The following is an 18,993-nucleotide window of genomic DNA, read 5'->3' on the forward strand; positions in this document are numbered from 1 at the left end:
AGTCGCAGAGGAGAAGGGAGTGCAACTGGGAGGCAGAGAAGGAAACGTAGTGAGAAATGTGCCGGCTTCTGTGTGATAGTTACTTCTCAAATCATCTTATAAATTAAGTTGGTGGTCCGATGAAGAAAATGGTAGATGTCCAGATACATCTGTAGTGATTGGCTGTTTAACACAGGATAAAAAGCTTAAATATTTTACCTTGTTAAAAACATTCTTACAAATCCCGTTAGAAGACATACAGTTTTAGTCAAAAGGGTTGTTTGGGTGGTCATTCCTAAGATTAAGCTTATATTTAAAACTAATCACTGGATTTGAAATAAATTTCCTGGGTACTGAAATTTAGAATGGGGACTACCAATTAAGAAACAAGTGAGATGCCTCTGGTCAGCATCTTAGTTGTAACTCTTCTGGACTAGTCAAACTAAGACTGGAAATCTTTTCGTTTGACCTTTACTCTTATCCTTGGTGGAAAGTTAGCTTATGGTGTGACATATAAAAGCAGTATGTATTTTTTAAATTTTAAGAGAAGTATAATCTGTTAAGTGATGGCTACATTATTACAGACTTTAACGATACTTGAAAAGCACACCTAGTTAGAAAATTACAGTGAGATTTTTTCCCCTCATTACTAAATATTATTATAGAAAAATGTATTTATGTATAAAATTTCATTCTTTAGGTCGGGTGAGAGCAAAGCTTTCAACACCACTTGCTGGCATGGCAAATGCCAAGACAGATTCTCGAGGAAGGAGTCGAACCAAAATGGTGTCTCAATCACAGCGTACGTATTGCCTGTCAGCTCTCCTGTGTATGCAATATGCTAGGATAAGTGTGTTACTTGTATATTACTGTATTAGGAGATTGACCAGTGGATAAAGACAAAGCTGATTTCAAAAAGACAAGCCACATACTGAGTTCTTGTTCTATACTTTAGGTTCATCATCACCTGACAAAAATGAAGGTATTTTTTTTTTCAATGTTTTGGGTCAGTTGTTGTGCATGTTTTGGAATTTTTTTGAGTGGGTGTTGTCTTGTCTTTGGTGTGTTGTTAGGGCTGCATCATTGATATCTGCCACTTAGAAAGAAAAACTTCATCCGCTGTATAAACTTTTGCATGGAGGTATTTTAAATAGCACAGATCTCTTAGCATTAAGGTTTTGACAGAATACTCGGAAACTTGCAGATGTGGAAAATTGTACTTTTTAGAGGCAAAATAATTGCCATATATTGACATCTAATCTGGTTGCATCTAGCTAATACTATTCAAGGACAGATACATCTTCTGTACACCTTGGTATCTTCATATTGTTCCCCAAGTCTATTAGATTACAGTTAGCATTTTTGGCAGCTATATATGATTTACAGTGAGGAAACTAATTAAAATGATCAGTTTTGTTATATGCCTTTTTTCATTGGAAGCCAAGTTTCTCCATAAGCCCAATTATTACAAAGCACAACTTTGAGGCCTAGGTCAAATGAATGATTCATTTCTATATGTTCCCAAATACACTTATGGTGCTATTAATTTAAAAGAGTTTGTTCCCATTCCTTCTTTATCAAAAGATTTTCATTAGCTTATCTCTAAAAATAGGAATTTTTTCTAGGAAAATTATTCTGGGGTTATTACATGAGTGGGAAACCCCCCCAAAACAGAATTATCTTGTGGAGGGCAGACCCCTTGTACAGGCTTCCTCTCTAGGTGAGTGTTCTAGGAACCCATCTGTTTCAGTGTACCAGCTGGCGTTGATGTGAGAGACTGTATTCGGCTTCACCAAAATCTTTTTTAAGGCTTCAACGCATTTGCATATTTCATAATGGGTGATTTATAGGCACACCTGCCCACACCATGCTGACTGTTCAGCAATTTTGGACCAAAACCAGCAGGGCCCTGTGCCCCTTCCACCCTATTCACTCAGACTCTCCACAAGTGACCTTTTTTTGTTGTTTCCCCTGATGAAAAATCCTCAAAGGGAAATGTTTTGCTGATGGAAGAGGTGAAACAAGCAAAAATGGCAGAAGCACTTAAAGACATCAAAATCAACAGTTCAAAAACTGTTTTATAGAGCAGTGGAAAAAGCGTCTCAATAGGTATATTGCATCAAATGGAGAGTACTTTGAACATGAGTGAAGTTTAAATGTGAGAATAAATACAGTTTTTATAAATAAATTCTGTTTTTTTTTCTGGGTACCCCCTTGTACATACTGGCTATTTTTTAAAGAAATAGACTTAACTATCTTCCACTGTTGTTTAGATGATTAATTAGGATCAAGAAGCCCTATTTGTTTCTTTTTAAACCTGATTTTGGAGTCTTGGAATCAAAAGATACCTGGGCTTGGAGAAGGCCAGTGTGGTGATTATACAAATACAAGTCCTCCCTAGCATGTTCTCTCTCCAAAGCCAAAAAACCCAGGCAGAGTACTTAATAAGAGCCCTAAAAATAAGCAGAAATGCTCAGTAAAATTACAAATTTTACAAATAGAAAAAATGGCAAATGCCCTCTGGGTAAGGGCTCTATTCCCAACAAAATTTGAAATAGATCATATCACATTCTTCCCTGATTTTGTGTATTTTTTGGAAGAATTATTTTTAGCTGTGGCTGGTGTGGTTCAGTGGATTGTGTGTCGGCCTGCGAGCCAAAGGGTCACCAGTTCGATTCCCAGTCAGGGCACATGCCTGGGTTGTGGGCCAGGTCCCCAGTAGGGGATGCACAAGAGGCATCCACACATTGATGTTTGTCTCCCTCTCGTCCTCCCTTCCCCATCTCTAAAAATAAATAAATAAATAAAATCTTTTTTAAAAAAAGAACAGTTGTTTTTAAGTAACTTAATCTTTAGCAGTATAGCATAGTAGTTTAGAGCCTTGCTACTCTAATTGTCTGCCCAGACCAGCATCAGCATTACCCTGGGCCTAGTTAGGAATTCGCAGCCTCATGCCACCACAGATCTACTGAAGCCAGTCTAAAACAAGGTCACCAAGTGATTTGTCTTACCAAAAAAAGTTCCAGAATCATTGACTTGAACCACAGACTCTAGAGCCATACTGTCCAGGCTTGAATCATGGCTCTTCCAGATTTTTTAAAGTTGTTTTTATGTATACTCATCTATAAAATAATCTATGAGGTTAATCCCGTAGGATTGTTATAAGGATCAAATGATGTAGTATATTTCATACACTTAAGGCAGTGCGTGGGCCCAGAATAAGCACTATATATTTAAGGTGATAAAATTGTTCTTTTTGATATTCATAACCTATTGTCAACTGAATTTTATACTTATGTTATATGTTTCTATACTGTGTTATTCTGTGGCCTTCAAAAAACAAAGAAATAAATTTTCTTTGTGAAGTTAGAAAACTTAAAGCATAAAGACATGTCAAAGATTCTTGTGTTTTGTTTTTTAATTTATTACTTAAAGGACCTCTCTTTTAGTATATTATAACTCCTGGTCACTTCAGTAGAATACAGCATAATTTTTTTACATGTGATTTTTTACCTCAAAACCCAATCCACAGTACTTCAAAACATTTCGTCAAGAGTGAGAATGTAACGATAGGCTTTTAGACCTAACTAGGGTTTTAATAATAGAAGACATCTTCACTGTAGTTAGGTTTTAAATCATATTGGAGAGGTTTTTGTTTGCTTGCTTATTTATTTGAATGATTTATATGTTCCATTCTAAAATTTTTTGGAAAAAAGATATTGTGGCCCCATAGAATTTGATGCAAGTTTCTTTATAATATATTTACAGAATTGTTGTGATATCCATCTTCACTTTGTTGTCGAGTAATTCATTAGGGTTTGCATGGTCGTTCCATATTTTTATGTCACCATTCAGGGGAAGAAAACTCTTGGATCAAAGCAGGTGTGTGTTAACCAAAATAAATAAAAATAGACCAAGTGGAGAGACTTCCAGATTTATATTTATGTAAGGATTGTGTCTTTTTGCTGTCGGTGTTGGTAGTGACTGGTTGTGTACAAATGATTGTACAGCCTGTCAGAAACTTTGTCTTCCTGCCCTGACCCACCCTCTGCCATTTTTTTTTCCTGTGTGTCTTAAGAAAGATAAAATGTGTAGCTTTTTCATGTAATTTTTCTTCAGCTATAAGATGTTGTAGTTCTTCCTTACCCGTAGTTTAAAATTAAATGTTTAAATAATGAAAACTTAAACATTTAATTATTTAGATTTTAGGCCATCAGAAGAAAAGCTGAAGAATTTACATTTATTTTTGTAACTTCATTTCATCTGCTTTGTACATGAGTGTCTGATTTTCGTTTCCCAGTTGTAAAAACTACTAAATGTATTGCTTTTGTTACAGACATCTATGCTTTTGAGATTTTTTTAAGTTCTTTTTTTCTTTTTGCTTTAGGGTTTTTTATTTTCTAAGAACTGACTAAAGCTTTCTTATTTCCATCTGCCATCCATTTTAAATCTGCTCCTCCCCTCTACACGGATTATAACCCTTACCCTAATTCTGCCTTTACACTTGTTCAGGATCACAATCTGCTAATACCATTGGTGGTAAGAATCTATAGACTCTATGTGTGCATCTATTGTTTGATCACCTCCTTTCATTATCAAGAATGGGTTCTATTCAGCAGAAATTCGTAACATACAATAGTCCATCATATTGTAACCATATTGCCAATTACGAGTTTTCCTTGGCCTGTCTTTTATTACCAAAGCCCTGGATTTTTAAAACTATCCAAGTTGATCTCATAGGTGTAAACATTCAAAAGCAAAGGAGCTCTAGTAATGCCTTGAAAATATCTCATAAAAATATAAAATGGTAGTTTGAAAATTTTAAGCAGCACAAGAGAAATTAGACATCTATTTTTAAGTTTTACAAATTAGAGTGTTTTAATTAGCCTTGGTAGTTCTTGCTGGGGAAAGAGCCATGATATTTTCTTCTAAGTATAAATAATTTGAGTCATAGGCAGTTATTACACTGTTGGTAGTGAGCTTATATTACTTTGATAAATTTAGTAAATCTAGAATAGGTAGAGTAGTTACTTTCCTATACTGCATGTTTCCTGTCTGCTGAATAGACCCAAATTTCAAGGAATTCTCTAGTCTCCTACCAATACCTCCGCTCCCTAAACTTATATTAGTTTTAACTGAATATCATATTGTACATTCACTTCATTAGTCACATTTTTTATATTGTTGCAAGTGTTCCCATTAAATATTCCATCAGCTTATCTTGCATTGTGAGTTTGTGGCATGTTGGGTGTTTGGATGTTTTGGTGTGTATGTTTAGTTTAGACACTGCATGGAGAAAGGTGCCTTGTGAGTATCCTTAAGGTTGTAACATAAACCTGATTTAAAGACTCTTCACCTGAAATGTCATGAAACAGATCATATGAGCCATCACTGTAAAATAGACTTGAATGATTTCCCTACAATAGTTCAGAATTTCTTCTACTCGAACAGTAAGTTGTTAATTTCATTAGAAATACTGCTTTGTTTTACAGTATTGCTATAACCAATGGAAGTAAAGTTTTCATTTTGTGTGCTGGTAAAGTTTAGGAATTAATAAGCATGAATTTAAATTGTACTTAGTTAAGACAGTGCTAAGAACACTGTAGCAAGAATCACAGATCAGCAGCCCATGGAACACATCCCAGCCTGTGTCCTTTCATGCAGTCTTTGGTTTATACAGCAGGACAAAAATCAGAAAACTGGAAAGCTTTCATGTTTTAGAAAATTCCCAAACCTAGCCAGTGTTACCACAAGACAGAGCTGTTTAGAACTTAAAAGTCACCACTCCCTGCTGAACACTCACTACTGTCCCCTCATTGACGCGCCCCCCCTTGTCTCAGTTGGCATTTGATCTTTGGTCTTTGCTCTGGAAATGAAGTGTGCTTCGGTAAGCTTACATAAGGTGAGCAGTTACTGCCCTATTGGTTAGAAGAAGTGATGCCAGCAAAGGGGAAAACTTGCTTTTGTGAAGATTCAACTGCAGGTTTAACTTTTCCGTAGCACAGCCTACCCACTCAGGATCTAGACTTAGATTACGTCTTGTAGTTATCGAGTCCACTTTCCTGTTCAGTGCAGACGCAAACTGTTTTGACAAGAAGCTCATCCCCTTAAAAGTTAACCCACGCAATTCTAGTTTTAAACCATGTTTCTTGATTTTTTTAACCCTTGCCCTGATCTCTGAGATTTTGTCCAGCTCCTTCTCTAGCTCCCCTGCTATATATGCTCTTCTTTCCAATACTGAGTATCACCAGTTTCGAAAGGGTCTGACTTCTTTGACATTTGCCTGTCAGTCTTCTTCTGGCCTCATTACTTCTACATCCACATTTCAGACTCTGGCCATGCAAGATCCCTTTGCTATTTGAAGGCAAATACCAAAAAGCAAGTATCTTTTTTAGCTGGCCAATTTTTTAAACATTTAAAATTTAATTTTGGAAAAATTTAAAAGAATAACTTGGTTAGACCTACCCAGAGGCATTCTCAGTAGGCAAACTTAAAGCAAATTTTCATGATATTTTTAACAGAAATAATAGCAGTAATAGACTTATTAATTTTTTCCTTTTAAACATGTGGTTTTGGCTCTACTAAATGTATTGTCAGAAGGTTATTTTTTTAAAATCTTTTATCCTGTTTGTATTCTGGAAATCATAATAGTGTTGTCCTTATTAAACATAGTATCTTGTACCCCCCGAACTGAAAATATATTTCACATGATTTACCATTCAGTTGTAATATTTGTAGTATTTCCTTTATCCCCCAGGTTGTGATTATATATAAATTATTTCATTCCATTTCCTTTGAACTTAGAACTTGCTGTACTTGCACAGTTTTCTCAGATGTATTCCTTGAATTTTTATCCTTTCAACAATTTCTCTAGGAATTCCCATTTTAACGTTTGTGTGTGTGTTTGGTGTTCAGCTGGCAGCCGGTCTGGATCTCCAGGAAGAGTTCTGACCACAACAGCCCTCTCCACTGTGAGCTCTGGTGTTCAAAGAGTCCTGGTCAACTCAGCCTCGGCACAGAAGAGAAGCAAGATACCCCGGAGCCAGGGCTGTAGCAGAGAGGCTAGTCCATCTAGGCTCTCAGTGGGTAAGACTTTCTGCGCGAGACTTGGGACCTTTTATTTCTTTTGTGTTTCAGGCTTTGGTAGCATTGACTTTGGTTAAGCACTTCCAAGTTAGAGAAAAACAGCCTAAGATTCACAGAAATTGAAATAAAGGTTATAAATTGAAGTAGGTAGTTTATCTTAAAAGTATAATTCATTATGTATTTTAAATCTTTTATTTGCAGCCTTTTTATTTTAGTAAACTATTCTTTTACCCTTCTAATCTCTGACACAAACTAGTAAACTGTATTCAAGAAATTTAACCATAATCCTGGTAATTCTTTATTTCTGGGGAGAGTAATTTCTTTCCAACCTTAGAAAAACTTAAGTTATCGATCAATTTTTAAGACAGAAAAATAAAACCAAAATCTCAAAAATGCAAATTCTGTCTTCGGTTTTCTCCCTTTTTTAATGCTGCTGGTGCTCTGTGCCAGCCCGGAGCAGCCGCATTCCTCGACCAAGTGTGAGTCAAGGGTGCAGCCGAGAAGCCAGTCGGGAGAGCAGCCGGGATACGAGTCCTGTTCGCTCCTTCCAGCCCCTCGGTAAGCATTTGGGCAGGCGTGAGGCCCAGTGCCTTCCCCTTGTGTTCTCCCCACCTGACAGCCCCCGAGTACCCTGGGTTTAGCCTTCTTCATTGACTGTCTCTGCCTCTATTTCCTTTCTGCCGTTTTGAGGAAAGAATCAGAAGGAAATTTTGTGTTTGGGACATTCCTTTGACATTCACTTACCTTAAGTGAGCAAGTTAGACGTTGTATAAACCAACTATCTTTATAGTCAAGTGAGTATCACACAGATTTAAACTCAGAATATTGAAGTATTTTTCTTAACAAATAAACCTATAAAAATTAAATATATTTAGATATTTACTCTAAAGTGACAGATGAACTGTTTGATAAATACTTTTTCCTTTTCAGCAGAAATAATAACATTTTATCTTAGACATTTAGCTTAGAAAACTATAAAGAATACTACAGAATAATATATGAACTACTTATTAAAATGGGAAGAATTAACTTTTTATAGTATTTTATAGTTTGTCATAGTTTGTCATTTCCCATGTATTTTATATATAGCTCATATCATGTCACTGCTATAAAACCTATCTGTCCTTGATTATATAGATTGTATTATAACCTTGATTATAATACTATATTTTTCTCAATTATAAAAATATTAAATTATTTTTAAAGTCTTTAGTTCAGGGGTATCAAACTCATTTTCACTGGGGGCTACATCAGCCTCACGGTTGCCTTCAGAGGGCCGAATGGAACTTTCGGTAATTTTGGGACTGTGTAAATGTAACTACTTCTTAACCAGGGGCAAGAAGCTCAGTGCTGCTGCCGGATAGAAACAAGGTGCTGGGCAGATAAAACAAGGTGGAGGCCGGATTTGGCTCGTGGGCCTTGTGTTTGCCACCTGTGCTTTAGTATTTCAGAATAACTGAAGAAGCAGAATTTTTTACATTGAAAATCTTTAGAATTTCTGCACAGTCCTTTAATTAATACTTTGTTTATGTGCATGTACATGTAGAAGTTTTAGGTTTTTAATTTTATAAAATTTAGGTAACTGTATTACTTCAGTTGCCCTTCAGACTTTGTGACACTTAAGTAGAATATAGTTCTACTCACTGTCTTTTGAGATTATTATTTTCTTCAATAGACATGTTAGTATAGAATTTCTAGAGATTGATTTCTTGTTCCCTGGATCATTTGGCTCAAATATGTCACTGGACTGTCCTGCACTGACCTAGAAAATCTCATTAAGCTGGGGACACACAGAGGGATAGCCTCAGCCCTTGTCGTTCAGCCATGTGTCCCAGGTGCCAAAGAATTCGCCTTTCTGTACTTTGCCGGAGGTGTTTGTAATTCATATATAACTGCTCTGTGGAGTGTCTTTGGTTATGCACATGTGTGTACACAAACATTAAGAAATTAACTAAATTACACATTTTTATAAAATAAGTGTTTCACCTTCAAGAATTGAAGTACAGAGGGTGTGTGGCTGTTTAAGAGCATATGTTCTAGGGCAGAGGGCCTGGGTGTGGACCCAGCTCTGTAACTTTCCTGTGCCTGGAAAAGTAGGATAATAAGAGCATGTAGAATCTGTAAAAGTAGGATAATAAAAGCATGCACTTCTTAGGATTGTCTTGAAGATGGTAGAAATGAGAGAATATATGAAAAAATCTCTCAGAGCAGTGCTCAGCCCACATCACTGCCACCACCGCTGCTGTTGCTGCCCCTCCACTCCTTCTCCCCGAAGCCCTAGTTGCTCACCTAGAAGTAGTTTTCTAACACTTAATGGATAGAATCTCTGATTTTTTAGTGGTCTTAACACCCATATTTGTGTAATGATAACATTGCAGAATTACTAGAAAATGTGAGACATTAAGAGGAAACCAAAATGTGTGTCGGTACCTTTTAAATCTATACAGTAGTCAGAGATTAGAAGAAATTTATAACGAAGTTAATTTAAAAAATGAACATTTTTAATGGATCTTTTTAAGAGCCATTAATGTTCTAGATTCATCTTAAAGCTTCCGTTTGACAATTTAAATCTCTTAAATTTTGTTATTAAAGGAAGCAATTTTCCTGATTCTAATGAAATGTCCTGTTTGGGTTAAGGATGATTAAGTCTTTAATTATATACTGTAGCATTAGAAGAATTGATTTTATAGCCCTTTTATTTACACATGGATACTGCCTAGTAAAGGTAGCAGATTGGCCCTGCGTGTTACATAGGGATTAAGAGCAACTTCCCGGAGGTCAGTGGATCCTCCCTACTGCCATTTATTTGCCTGTATTCTGCTGTCTTGACTTGCTTCCCTTGGTGGGTTCTTTGGTTGCCTCTGACTTGAATATTGCCATTTAGCGGGGGAATTCCATAGCTTGTCCTTTATTCAAGTGGTAGCACGAAGCCAACAGGAGGGCCCTAAAACATCAAAAATAAATCAGACCTGAGCAAAGCTGAACTTCTCTGGAACTTGCACCCTTGGTTTCCACTTATTTCCAGAACGGAGAATGGAAGGAAAAGGCTTACATTTTGACAGGCACATGAGTGGTGCCTCTTAACCTGCTACCTTCAGCCACAGATGCTGATTCCTTAAAGTTTTACAGAGATTTTCAGCCATTAGGTATTGCTATATTGGTTCAACTTTTTCTCACGATTTTAGAAATTATTTTTATTGGGTAAAATTAAAACTATTATAATAGCATGTTTTTCTAACAATATCAGTCATCTTCCAGGGTTTAATAAAACATTTTGTGTAGTATTGTTTCTGTTTAATCCTTTTTCTCAATCTTTTGGTCATTTTTCTTGTTCATTAAGGTTCTGGTGCAAAAGAGTAATTCATGTAATAAAAGCATTTTAACAGCTCTAATTAATGTATCTGAAGAAGAATAACTTTTAGAGTAAGAATAATATATTTTGTTAGCTATTAAAATGAATTTTTCCTGGCTTATTTATTTCTGTAAGTAAGAAAAAGATTGACTTTATGGTGATCTTACGGATTTTAAATTCTAAAATTTTAAATATGGTAAGTTTAAATTTAGAGAAACATGTCATAAATGTACATCTCACATTTCCACATTTCTTAATTAGTAATATTTCTTTGATGTTCAAATGTGCTTTGATAATTTAATCTTGTATTGAATATAGAATTTATATTCTATGTACTGTGTGGAAAATGTTAACATAAATGAGGTATGTTACTTTTTGAACAGTGGGAAGATTGTAAGTGTAAGATAATTTAAGAGCAAAGGCCTTGAAAGAGTAAGATGCTGAGGTATATCACTTACCAGTAGTGTGGCTTTAATCAGTTAACTAACCTCTCTCTATACTTTAGTTTACATGTTTATAAAAGGGATTAGTAATAACTGTTTCATTGGGTTTACGATTGAAGGAGGTGAGATTATTATTGATTACTAGTTACCATAGTGGTTTTTTTTTAACTACAGTGTTCATTTTTTTGTTTCACACTTGTATTTTTGACATTTCCTTCCATTTGAATACTTAATTTTTTTGTCTCCCGTGGGCTTGTCTGTCCCCTTAGGTGTAAGATCTGTTGTGTGTCAAGGATGATGTTGCAGTGCTAGTGTTCAGTTGCCCTCGTTGGCAGTTCTCTGACCCTTAGCCATTAGAAGTAATGCCGGTGCTGACTACCCCTCCTTGCCTGACTGTAGTGCTGCCACTATTCCTTGTTTCTGTGGTAATAGATGAGGTTTGTATGGTCCTGTTATTCCAGCCTCCAGACACCATTCCAGATCCACTGGTGCCCTCTACGCCCCCGATGTGTATGGGGCCTCAGGTGAAGGATGAGTACATTTTCACTGTCATCTGTGCATTCGTCTCAGATTTTTGTCCTTTTCAGTTTCCATTGAATAATACTCATATTTTAAAATTGATTTGTTTTTTTTTTTAATTTAAATTTAATTTGTTAGAGAGTAAATCATTTGTGGTAATTTTATTTTCCCCCAAGCAACTTTTTCCCTTTCACCAGCCTTATTTGAACATTTTTTCCACTAGCAGATGGACATTTTTCTTTGTATAACCTAAGTTATGTCATTTTAAAATATAGAATTGTTTTATGTTCTCAGTTATGTACCTCATCTTTGTACATTAAAAAAAAAAAACCAAAATGGTGGATGAAGTGTTTTAACTGTACATGATGGTATAGGAAGTAGTTGGGGGGAGAACCCACCTGCTTGTCTTCACATACCTTAGCATGTTGGGCACTTAGTAGGTGCTTAACAAATATCAAATGATATGTCTTCGTTACAGAATGAAATCGACCTATCTTCAAGGAGAAGAGATAATAAATAAAGGGTTTTGCTCTTGTAAATTCCTGGCTTCAGTGAACTTTCTAGTCATTATGGGTTGGAGGATGACGCTTGTTCTCGTCTCACCAGCATGGGTGAGACTTGTCTGACTGGCAGCTGGGTTAATTACAGCACTACGGACTTGCATGCTCTCAGTCAGACAGTCATGCTTTCTGCCGTCTTCTGGTTGTGAATGTATCGTAGCTACTATTCTTTAAATTAAGTTTCCACATTTTGTCAGTCATTTTAATTGCCTTTACCCTTTCATATGACCAAAAACTATATGTACCCAGAAAATACGTATTGCTTTTAAAATGCTTTCCCCATTGGTTTTTTTTTTTTCCTCCCCTTAAGGTTCTTATAGTTTCTAACCTGAGACTGTTAACATTTATGATGTTCTCAAAGCTATTCCTCTTCTGATGAATTAGGTCCAGGGTACGGGATCAGCCAATCAAGTCGACTGTCTTCTTCTGTCAGTGCCATGCGAGTCCTGAACACAGGTTCTGATGTGGAGGAGGCGGTAGCAGATGCCTTGGTACTCTTCTTCGTTTCTGTATTCCTGTAGATGTTCTAATTATGAGACTAACGTATGAATAAGCCAGTCTGCCAGTGTCGGGAGGGAGGTAGAAAATTCTTGTGGATTGAATCTAGGGAAATCAAATGTGGGCAATGTCAAAAGCAGTGTAATTGATTCTTGATCATTATTAATTGGTCAGAAATTTAAGTGATGGCCAGTAGTTAATTGACGGGATATCAAAAATATACATATTGATATGTTTAATCTTATGTGTTTTATGTACTATATAGTACAGTGAGAGTCAGGGCAGATATATTAGCTTGTAAATATATAAGCCTACAATTTCAAGACTAGCTTCACCTTGACAATTTAGGGATTATTTTAGTTTGGAGTAGGATTTTGTTTAGTCTTTTACTTATTTGTATTTCAGAGCTGAAAGAAAGTACATGTTCAAGACACATGATAATTAAGATACTTTCCTTGTTCTTTTTGTTTTTTAAGATTTTATTTATTTATTTTTAGAGAGAGGGGAACGAAGGGAGAAAAAGAGGGAGAGAAACATCAGTGTGTGGTTGCCTCTCTCATGCCCCCTACTGGGGACCTGGCCTGCAGCCCAGGCATGTGTCCTGAGTGGGAATGGAACTGGTAACCCTTTGGTTCACAGGCCGGTACTCAGTTCACTGAGCCACACCAGCTGGGGCTTTTCCTGGTTCTTTATGCCCAACACATTTAACAGTTACCTTTAAAAACATAATCTACAGACTATGAAACTTTTTCAGAAGAATATGGTACATATATCACTGCTGTTTTTCCCATTTACAATTACGAAGGAAGTGTCATTTGAAACAATGAATGTAGTGGGCTTTTTGCCAGTTTCCCAAGTCAATTCAGTATGACATTTCCTCTTTCAGATTATATTAATCCTATGTTCAAGAAGCATTTTCTCAATTTCTTACCCAGAATTTACAAAGGCCTCATCTTTGTTTTGAAATAAAAAATACACTGTGCCTTTTAAAACTATGGCTCAATTTTAACCAGTGTTGATATAATATAGTTTTGCCACAGAAATTTGAAAAATAAGTTTTAAAAATTATTCATTGGTTTAACTGTAATATAGTATATTTAAAGATTTACGTAATTCTGCTCTGACAGTCTGTATGTGCTTAATTTTCCCTTTTACCTCAGCCAGTTGATGATTTTTTAATAAATTAATATAACTAGGAATGTAGTTCTCTTGGGCATGGGATATATTGATCACGTCTTGTTCTGATGATACTAAATCAATCAGATGTTTTAAATTTACTATCCCTCATCATTGTATTTTTCAATTCATATTTTCTAGTTTCTTTTTAAATGGATGATTTACCAGTTAAGTTCTGCTCACATAAATTTTATGAATTGAATGGGTTATTCTTTAAATATCACTTAAAATACTAAGATGTTGAGATGCTGTGTCCGAATTATATGGGAAATACTTAACCACCAGGGCTAAAAGCTGAATCCTAATAAATTGATTCTACTTCCATTATTTGCATAGCTTAGGTATTCTAGTTATAACTGTCATTTTTTAGGAAAAGACTTTTCAAGACTAATTTGGACCTTGAGAAAAATCATAGAATCAAAGTTAACTTTGGAAACAGCAAAAGGATCTAAATAGGAATTGGAAAACTGTAAAAGGGAATATTTTTGTAGCTTAGATACATTTCTTTGGACTAAGGGATATTGGCAAGATTAAAGATATTGCTTGCTAGTAAGCTGTTCTTATGTATCTGTATATTAAAAACCTTAATGTTTCTGATTATGGGCATTGTTATGCCTACTTCATTGTGCTGTTTAGCAAAATGTTCTTCATTTTCAATTTTTCTCTTTAAAAATTTACTGCTCTCAGCTCTTAGGAGACATACGGACTAAGGTATAGACTTTGCTATTTTGTGAAATCTTATAATACTGTAACTGTTTTTCTTTGCTTTATTAGTCTTCAGTAAAGGCTTCAAGTGGAAATAATAAAGTCTTTAGACATACATTCTGTTTCTTAAATACATATACTTATTAATAGGTAGAGATTGGGATTCTCATCCTTTAAGCTTGAGTACTTCATACAAATGAGATGATGTCATTTGCACTGATGTCTTTGACATACTGACCCTGGAGGCCGACACAGAAACACAGAAAATGTCACAGTACTGCTATTCTAAATTAAGTTGGCATCTCTAAATCAATATGAGACATATAATGATGGAAATGTCATTATACAACTTTGATTTTGTTCAAATTATATTTCTTTTAGATTTTAGAATTTGGAAAACTTATAGCCACCTGGAACTGTGTTAAATTATTGTGCTTAACTTGTTTTATAGAAATGTTTTTACCTCTCACCAGCCTATATTCAAATAATAGATTACATAAAGATTTCTTTTTAATTATCCCAAAGAAATCTCAAATAAGCTATTTACTCTCTCTCATCTCACTTTTAATATGGAAGGTATAGTTAAAAATTATATATATTAAGTAATGACCTTCAGATGTAAAGAAATTAAAAGAATCTAAATATGCTGTCTCATATTTATTCAAATAGATGGTATAGTCAGATTGGGAAAAACTTGGAGGACCCTCAAGTAGCTTGCCTCCTAAAAATAATAGTAAGCAAAACAGGTTCTCGTCATTTTTTGTATTTCACTTCTCGAGGAGATATGAGAGTTGAGTATAAGGGAATGAGGAGTGACAAGAGAAATGATAGTGGAGGTAGAAAGAGAACAGAAGAAAGAATGTAGGCAGGAAAAATAGCGCGGTACATAGAGGAAAACATGAGTTTTTCCTTCATCCATTGTCCATTTCCTGATCCATTCTCATCATTTAGAAAGGTGATTTTTTCTCTTACTAACTCAGAATTCCAGTACAGTTTCTGCTCATTTATAATCTGGTAGTTCTTGGTTTTCCATAAAAAGGAGAAAGAAATGGAAAACCTGTGTTTTTTATCAGTTCCCAATTACATATCTAAACTTCCATAGAGTCTTATTGTTCTACCACTTCCCATAGTTAAACAGCATTTCATCTTCTACTAATGTCTAACACGTGTTTTTTGAAGAAAAACTAAAATTGACATTTTATTATTACAATGATTAGCATGCTTTGCACTGATTTTAAACACCAGTCCTTTTTGTGTCAGTGGAAATTGTGAAATACCAGTATTATTTTAGCTATTGCTAATAAGCGTCTTTATGTATATAACAGAAAAAACCTGCTCGAAGAAGATATGAATCGTATGGAATGCATTCAGATGATGATGCAAACAGCGATGCGTCCAGTGCTTGTTCGGAGCGCTCCTATAGTTCTCGGAATGGTAGTATTCCTACGTATATGAGGCAGACCGAAGACGTGGCAGAAGTCCTCAATAGATGTGCCAGTTCCAACTGGTCAGAAAGGAAAGAAGGCCTTTTGGGTCTGCAGAACTTATTAAAAAACCAGAGAACGCTGAGGTGAGTTGTATTGTCTTAAAATAATTTTCCTGGTTAGCACTTTTTGACTTGACTTTGTCTCTGTAGTACTTTAGAGGTACTGGTATAGGAACAGAGTTGTCCTGAGTTTAGAAGGTGGTGTCAGTGTTTTCCTAATCTTCGGTCATGTAGGACCATCTGTCCTATTGTTACTGAAAGTTTTTCAAGTTTACTTGCTCTATTTAAAGAAACATTTTAAAAGGCAACATTTTATTCACAAACAGATGTTAAATGAGAAGTGTTAGTAATTTTTAAAATTAAATAAGATGCACATAATATTAAAGCTGACTGGTTTATTAAAATTTATTCCTGTTTTTCAGTGAGAGGGAAGGAGGTTTATGTTCACTTGAAAATGAAGGTATATTCTGAGTGTTCATGTAATACTATATGAGTCCTAGAGTAGTATGAAATGTAATTGGAATGAATTTCTCTAAGGAGAGAAGTTTATATGGGTTTTTAGTTTGTTTTTTTAGGTTTATTTTGTGTGGTTGCCTCTTGAGCGCCCCCTAATGGGGACCTGGCCCGCAACCCAGGCATGTCCCCTGACTGGGAATCTAAGCGGTGACCCTTTCGTTCACAGGCCATCACTTACTACACTGAGTCACACCAGCCAGAGCTAAAATCAGGGTTCGATTTACTAGCTGTGTATTTATTTTAGGAAGTATTAGCACTATGTAAATTAAAATAAAAGTTTATGTACTACCAAATATATTTAAATGTTTGCATTATCATACTTCATCAATCACTGCAGTAAATCATTATAATGTTGTCTCCATTCCCATCAAGATTTGGTTAATATTGGGTTCAGTATATCATTTGAAGTGGCAAGGAAATAGACAGAGTTTAGAAAGATTTCAGCACTCAGGTGACAAAATTTAAGAAAACATGCTGGCATTTTAAAAGATATGATTCTTGTGCTGGGAATGACATTTGTACAGTTTTCCCCATCATGCTACATTAATGAAATACAATTCTATTTCTTTTCTTGTAACTTTCAACCTTTAAAATAGTGTGGGCTGCAAGAGAATTATTGTTGTATTTGATAAATTTGTACTTAGCCTTAACTAGTAAGCCCCACAAACTTCTTGATTTTGAGGGCTTAATTTTTAAGAAGCCCAATTATATGTAAGGTTACTTTTAAGTGACTTCTTCCTACAGCTAGATATTAATTAGCCACTTTATTATTTTGACAGTCGAGTTGAACTGAAAAGATTATGTGAGATTTTCACAAGAATGTTTGCCGATCCTCATGGCAAGGTACGTTTTAGTATTTACAATTATTTGCTTCTGCAGGTGTCGTTTGTATATTGCCCCCCAAAAGAAATAATGTAATAGCAAAAATACTGTAAGCTATTTTTGTTTTACTATTGCCCTAGAAAAGTAATAATCTTTTCAAACATAACTGAAGTTAAATGTTGTATTTCATACTTAATTTAGAAGTTGCTCTCTGGTACTCATTTAAGCTTCTGGGAAGGGTGAGGAGACTGTAAACTGAAGGGTATGGCAGCAAGCAGGACTCTTACGTAGTTAGTAAGGGTGAGTGTATGAGTTTGTATTATGAAGACTTTGTTACTGTTTTTAAAGGAAATACTTGGGCAACCTTTGTACCTTCTTGTTCAGTTTTCTTCAATGATTATTACAACATTAAGGAAATTACATACTATCTGAAAAGGTCAGTTTTGTAGAAAAGAATTGTGATTACATACACAAAAGCACAAAATACGGCTTTAGGCATAGTTTGGTACTAATATGAAAGAAGCATTTTGTATATTGAAATAGTCCATAAAAACTTCAGAACTTTGTTCAGTTTTTTATGTCAGTTAAAATATATTTGAGTACTTCTGAATAACCTGCATGTGTATTATGAAAGTTTGGTTTACTTTGATGGGTAGTACTGTTGTAAAATGTGTTCATTTATTTTGTTTTTAGCAATGTATTTGAAAATGGAGAAACTTTATTATGTATCTTTCTTCAGGACAGACACCGAGTATCTACATGAGAATTTCTAACCTAAGAGAGGGAGATGTGGAAGGGAAATTACAAGAAAAATATTAACGGATTTCACTTTAGTTTTTTTTTTAATTGTCCTCATTTTTTTATTGTCACACATATCATATTCTTTTCAGTATCTTCATTATTTATGACATTAGTTAAAAATCCCACTTTATACATACTCTAAAATCCAGCTAAGGATTATGAATTCCTATACTTTATAACAATAATTTTTAAAGATTATTCTCTATCAAAAGGTATACTTATTTTATCCAAGAATATAAAAATCTGGTTAAAGACAAAGATTAAAATACAGATTGGTAAGCAGTTTGTTTACTAAAACTTTTAAAAACTTCTAACTTTCAAACTGAACATATAGATAGGTCCACCATTTTACACTGACATTGAGTTTTAACACATCTTCAATAATTTATTCCTACTGGAAGGTAGAAGACTGAGGCCAATTTATTTCTTAAAGTCACAACTTTTAATTCTTGTAAAGACAAGAATGCAATTTAGTTGAATGCTGGAATTTACATAGTAATAAAGAGAAACACTTTTTAAAAGAGTCCCTTGGAAATCAGGCGGGAAAGCTGAGCTTGAAGCTGGTGCAGAAACTGAACTGAGCACAAATGTTTGGCCTCCCTTAATAGATACGGAGAATGAGCTACAATCCTCCCCCAGAATTGCCAGGAAGGTGACTTTTTAGTTTTTCCTTAACAGAATTTTAGAACAGTTCTTAGTGACCCATCTGGTTTTGATTGATTGATGCAATTTTTTTTAATAGTTCAGTGAAGACAAATGTAATAGGAATATTTTTGTTAAACTTATTTGGCTTTTGTTTGGTGATTATCCATCAGAGGTTCTGCTAGTAATGTAACTTACTAAGAATAAGCAGGATATATTACCATATCCTGAGTTTAAAATATCAGGGTTTGATCTGAGCTTTTGAATTATATCCTGATATTACAGTAGTAGGTATTTCCCTACCCCTTTTAAAATGTAACTTTATAAAGTACCAACAGTTGCATCTTCATTATCAAGCAACTGTTTTTGAAACTTTTCCTTCAAATACAATTTGGTTCATTATCAAGG

General features: G+C 34.9%; 1 protein-coding gene across 44 annotated transcripts in view; it reads left to right on the forward strand.

Annotated features, from left to right (window-relative positions):
• The window catches only part of CLASP2 (cytoplasmic linker associated protein 2), a 153,390-nt gene that overhangs the window by 93,848 nt on the left and 40,549 nt on the right, over positions 1-18,993 (forward strand). For 11 of the 44 annotated variants that reach the window (XM_045857522.1, XM_045857531.1, XM_045857529.1 and 8 more), the window contains 6 exons: positions 680-781; positions 6,895-7,065; positions 7,516-7,623; positions 12,324-12,430; positions 15,644-15,888; positions 17,100-17,163. In XM_045857522.1, coding sequence (XP_045713478.1) covers positions 680-781; positions 6,895-7,065; positions 7,516-7,623; positions 12,324-12,430; positions 15,644-15,888; positions 17,100-17,163 — 797 coding nt within the window. Of the gene's footprint in view, positions 1-679; positions 782-934; positions 962-4,491; positions 4,519-6,894; positions 7,066-7,515; positions 7,624-11,321; positions 11,385-12,323; positions 12,431-14,300; positions 14,325-15,643; positions 15,889-17,099; positions 17,164-18,993 lie in introns of all 44 variants that reach the window. The other 33 variants (XM_045857503.1, XM_045857501.1, XM_045857510.1 and 30 more) reach the window with 9 other exon arrangements.

This window comes from Phyllostomus hastatus, unplaced genomic scaffold, assembly GCF_019186645.2.
Source record: "Phyllostomus hastatus isolate PE091 unplaced genomic scaffold, TTU_PhHast_1.1 phas_scaffold_129, whole genome shotgun sequence".
In the NCBI taxonomy this organism is placed as follows: domain Eukaryota; kingdom Metazoa; phylum Chordata; class Mammalia; order Chiroptera; family Phyllostomidae; genus Phyllostomus; species Phyllostomus hastatus.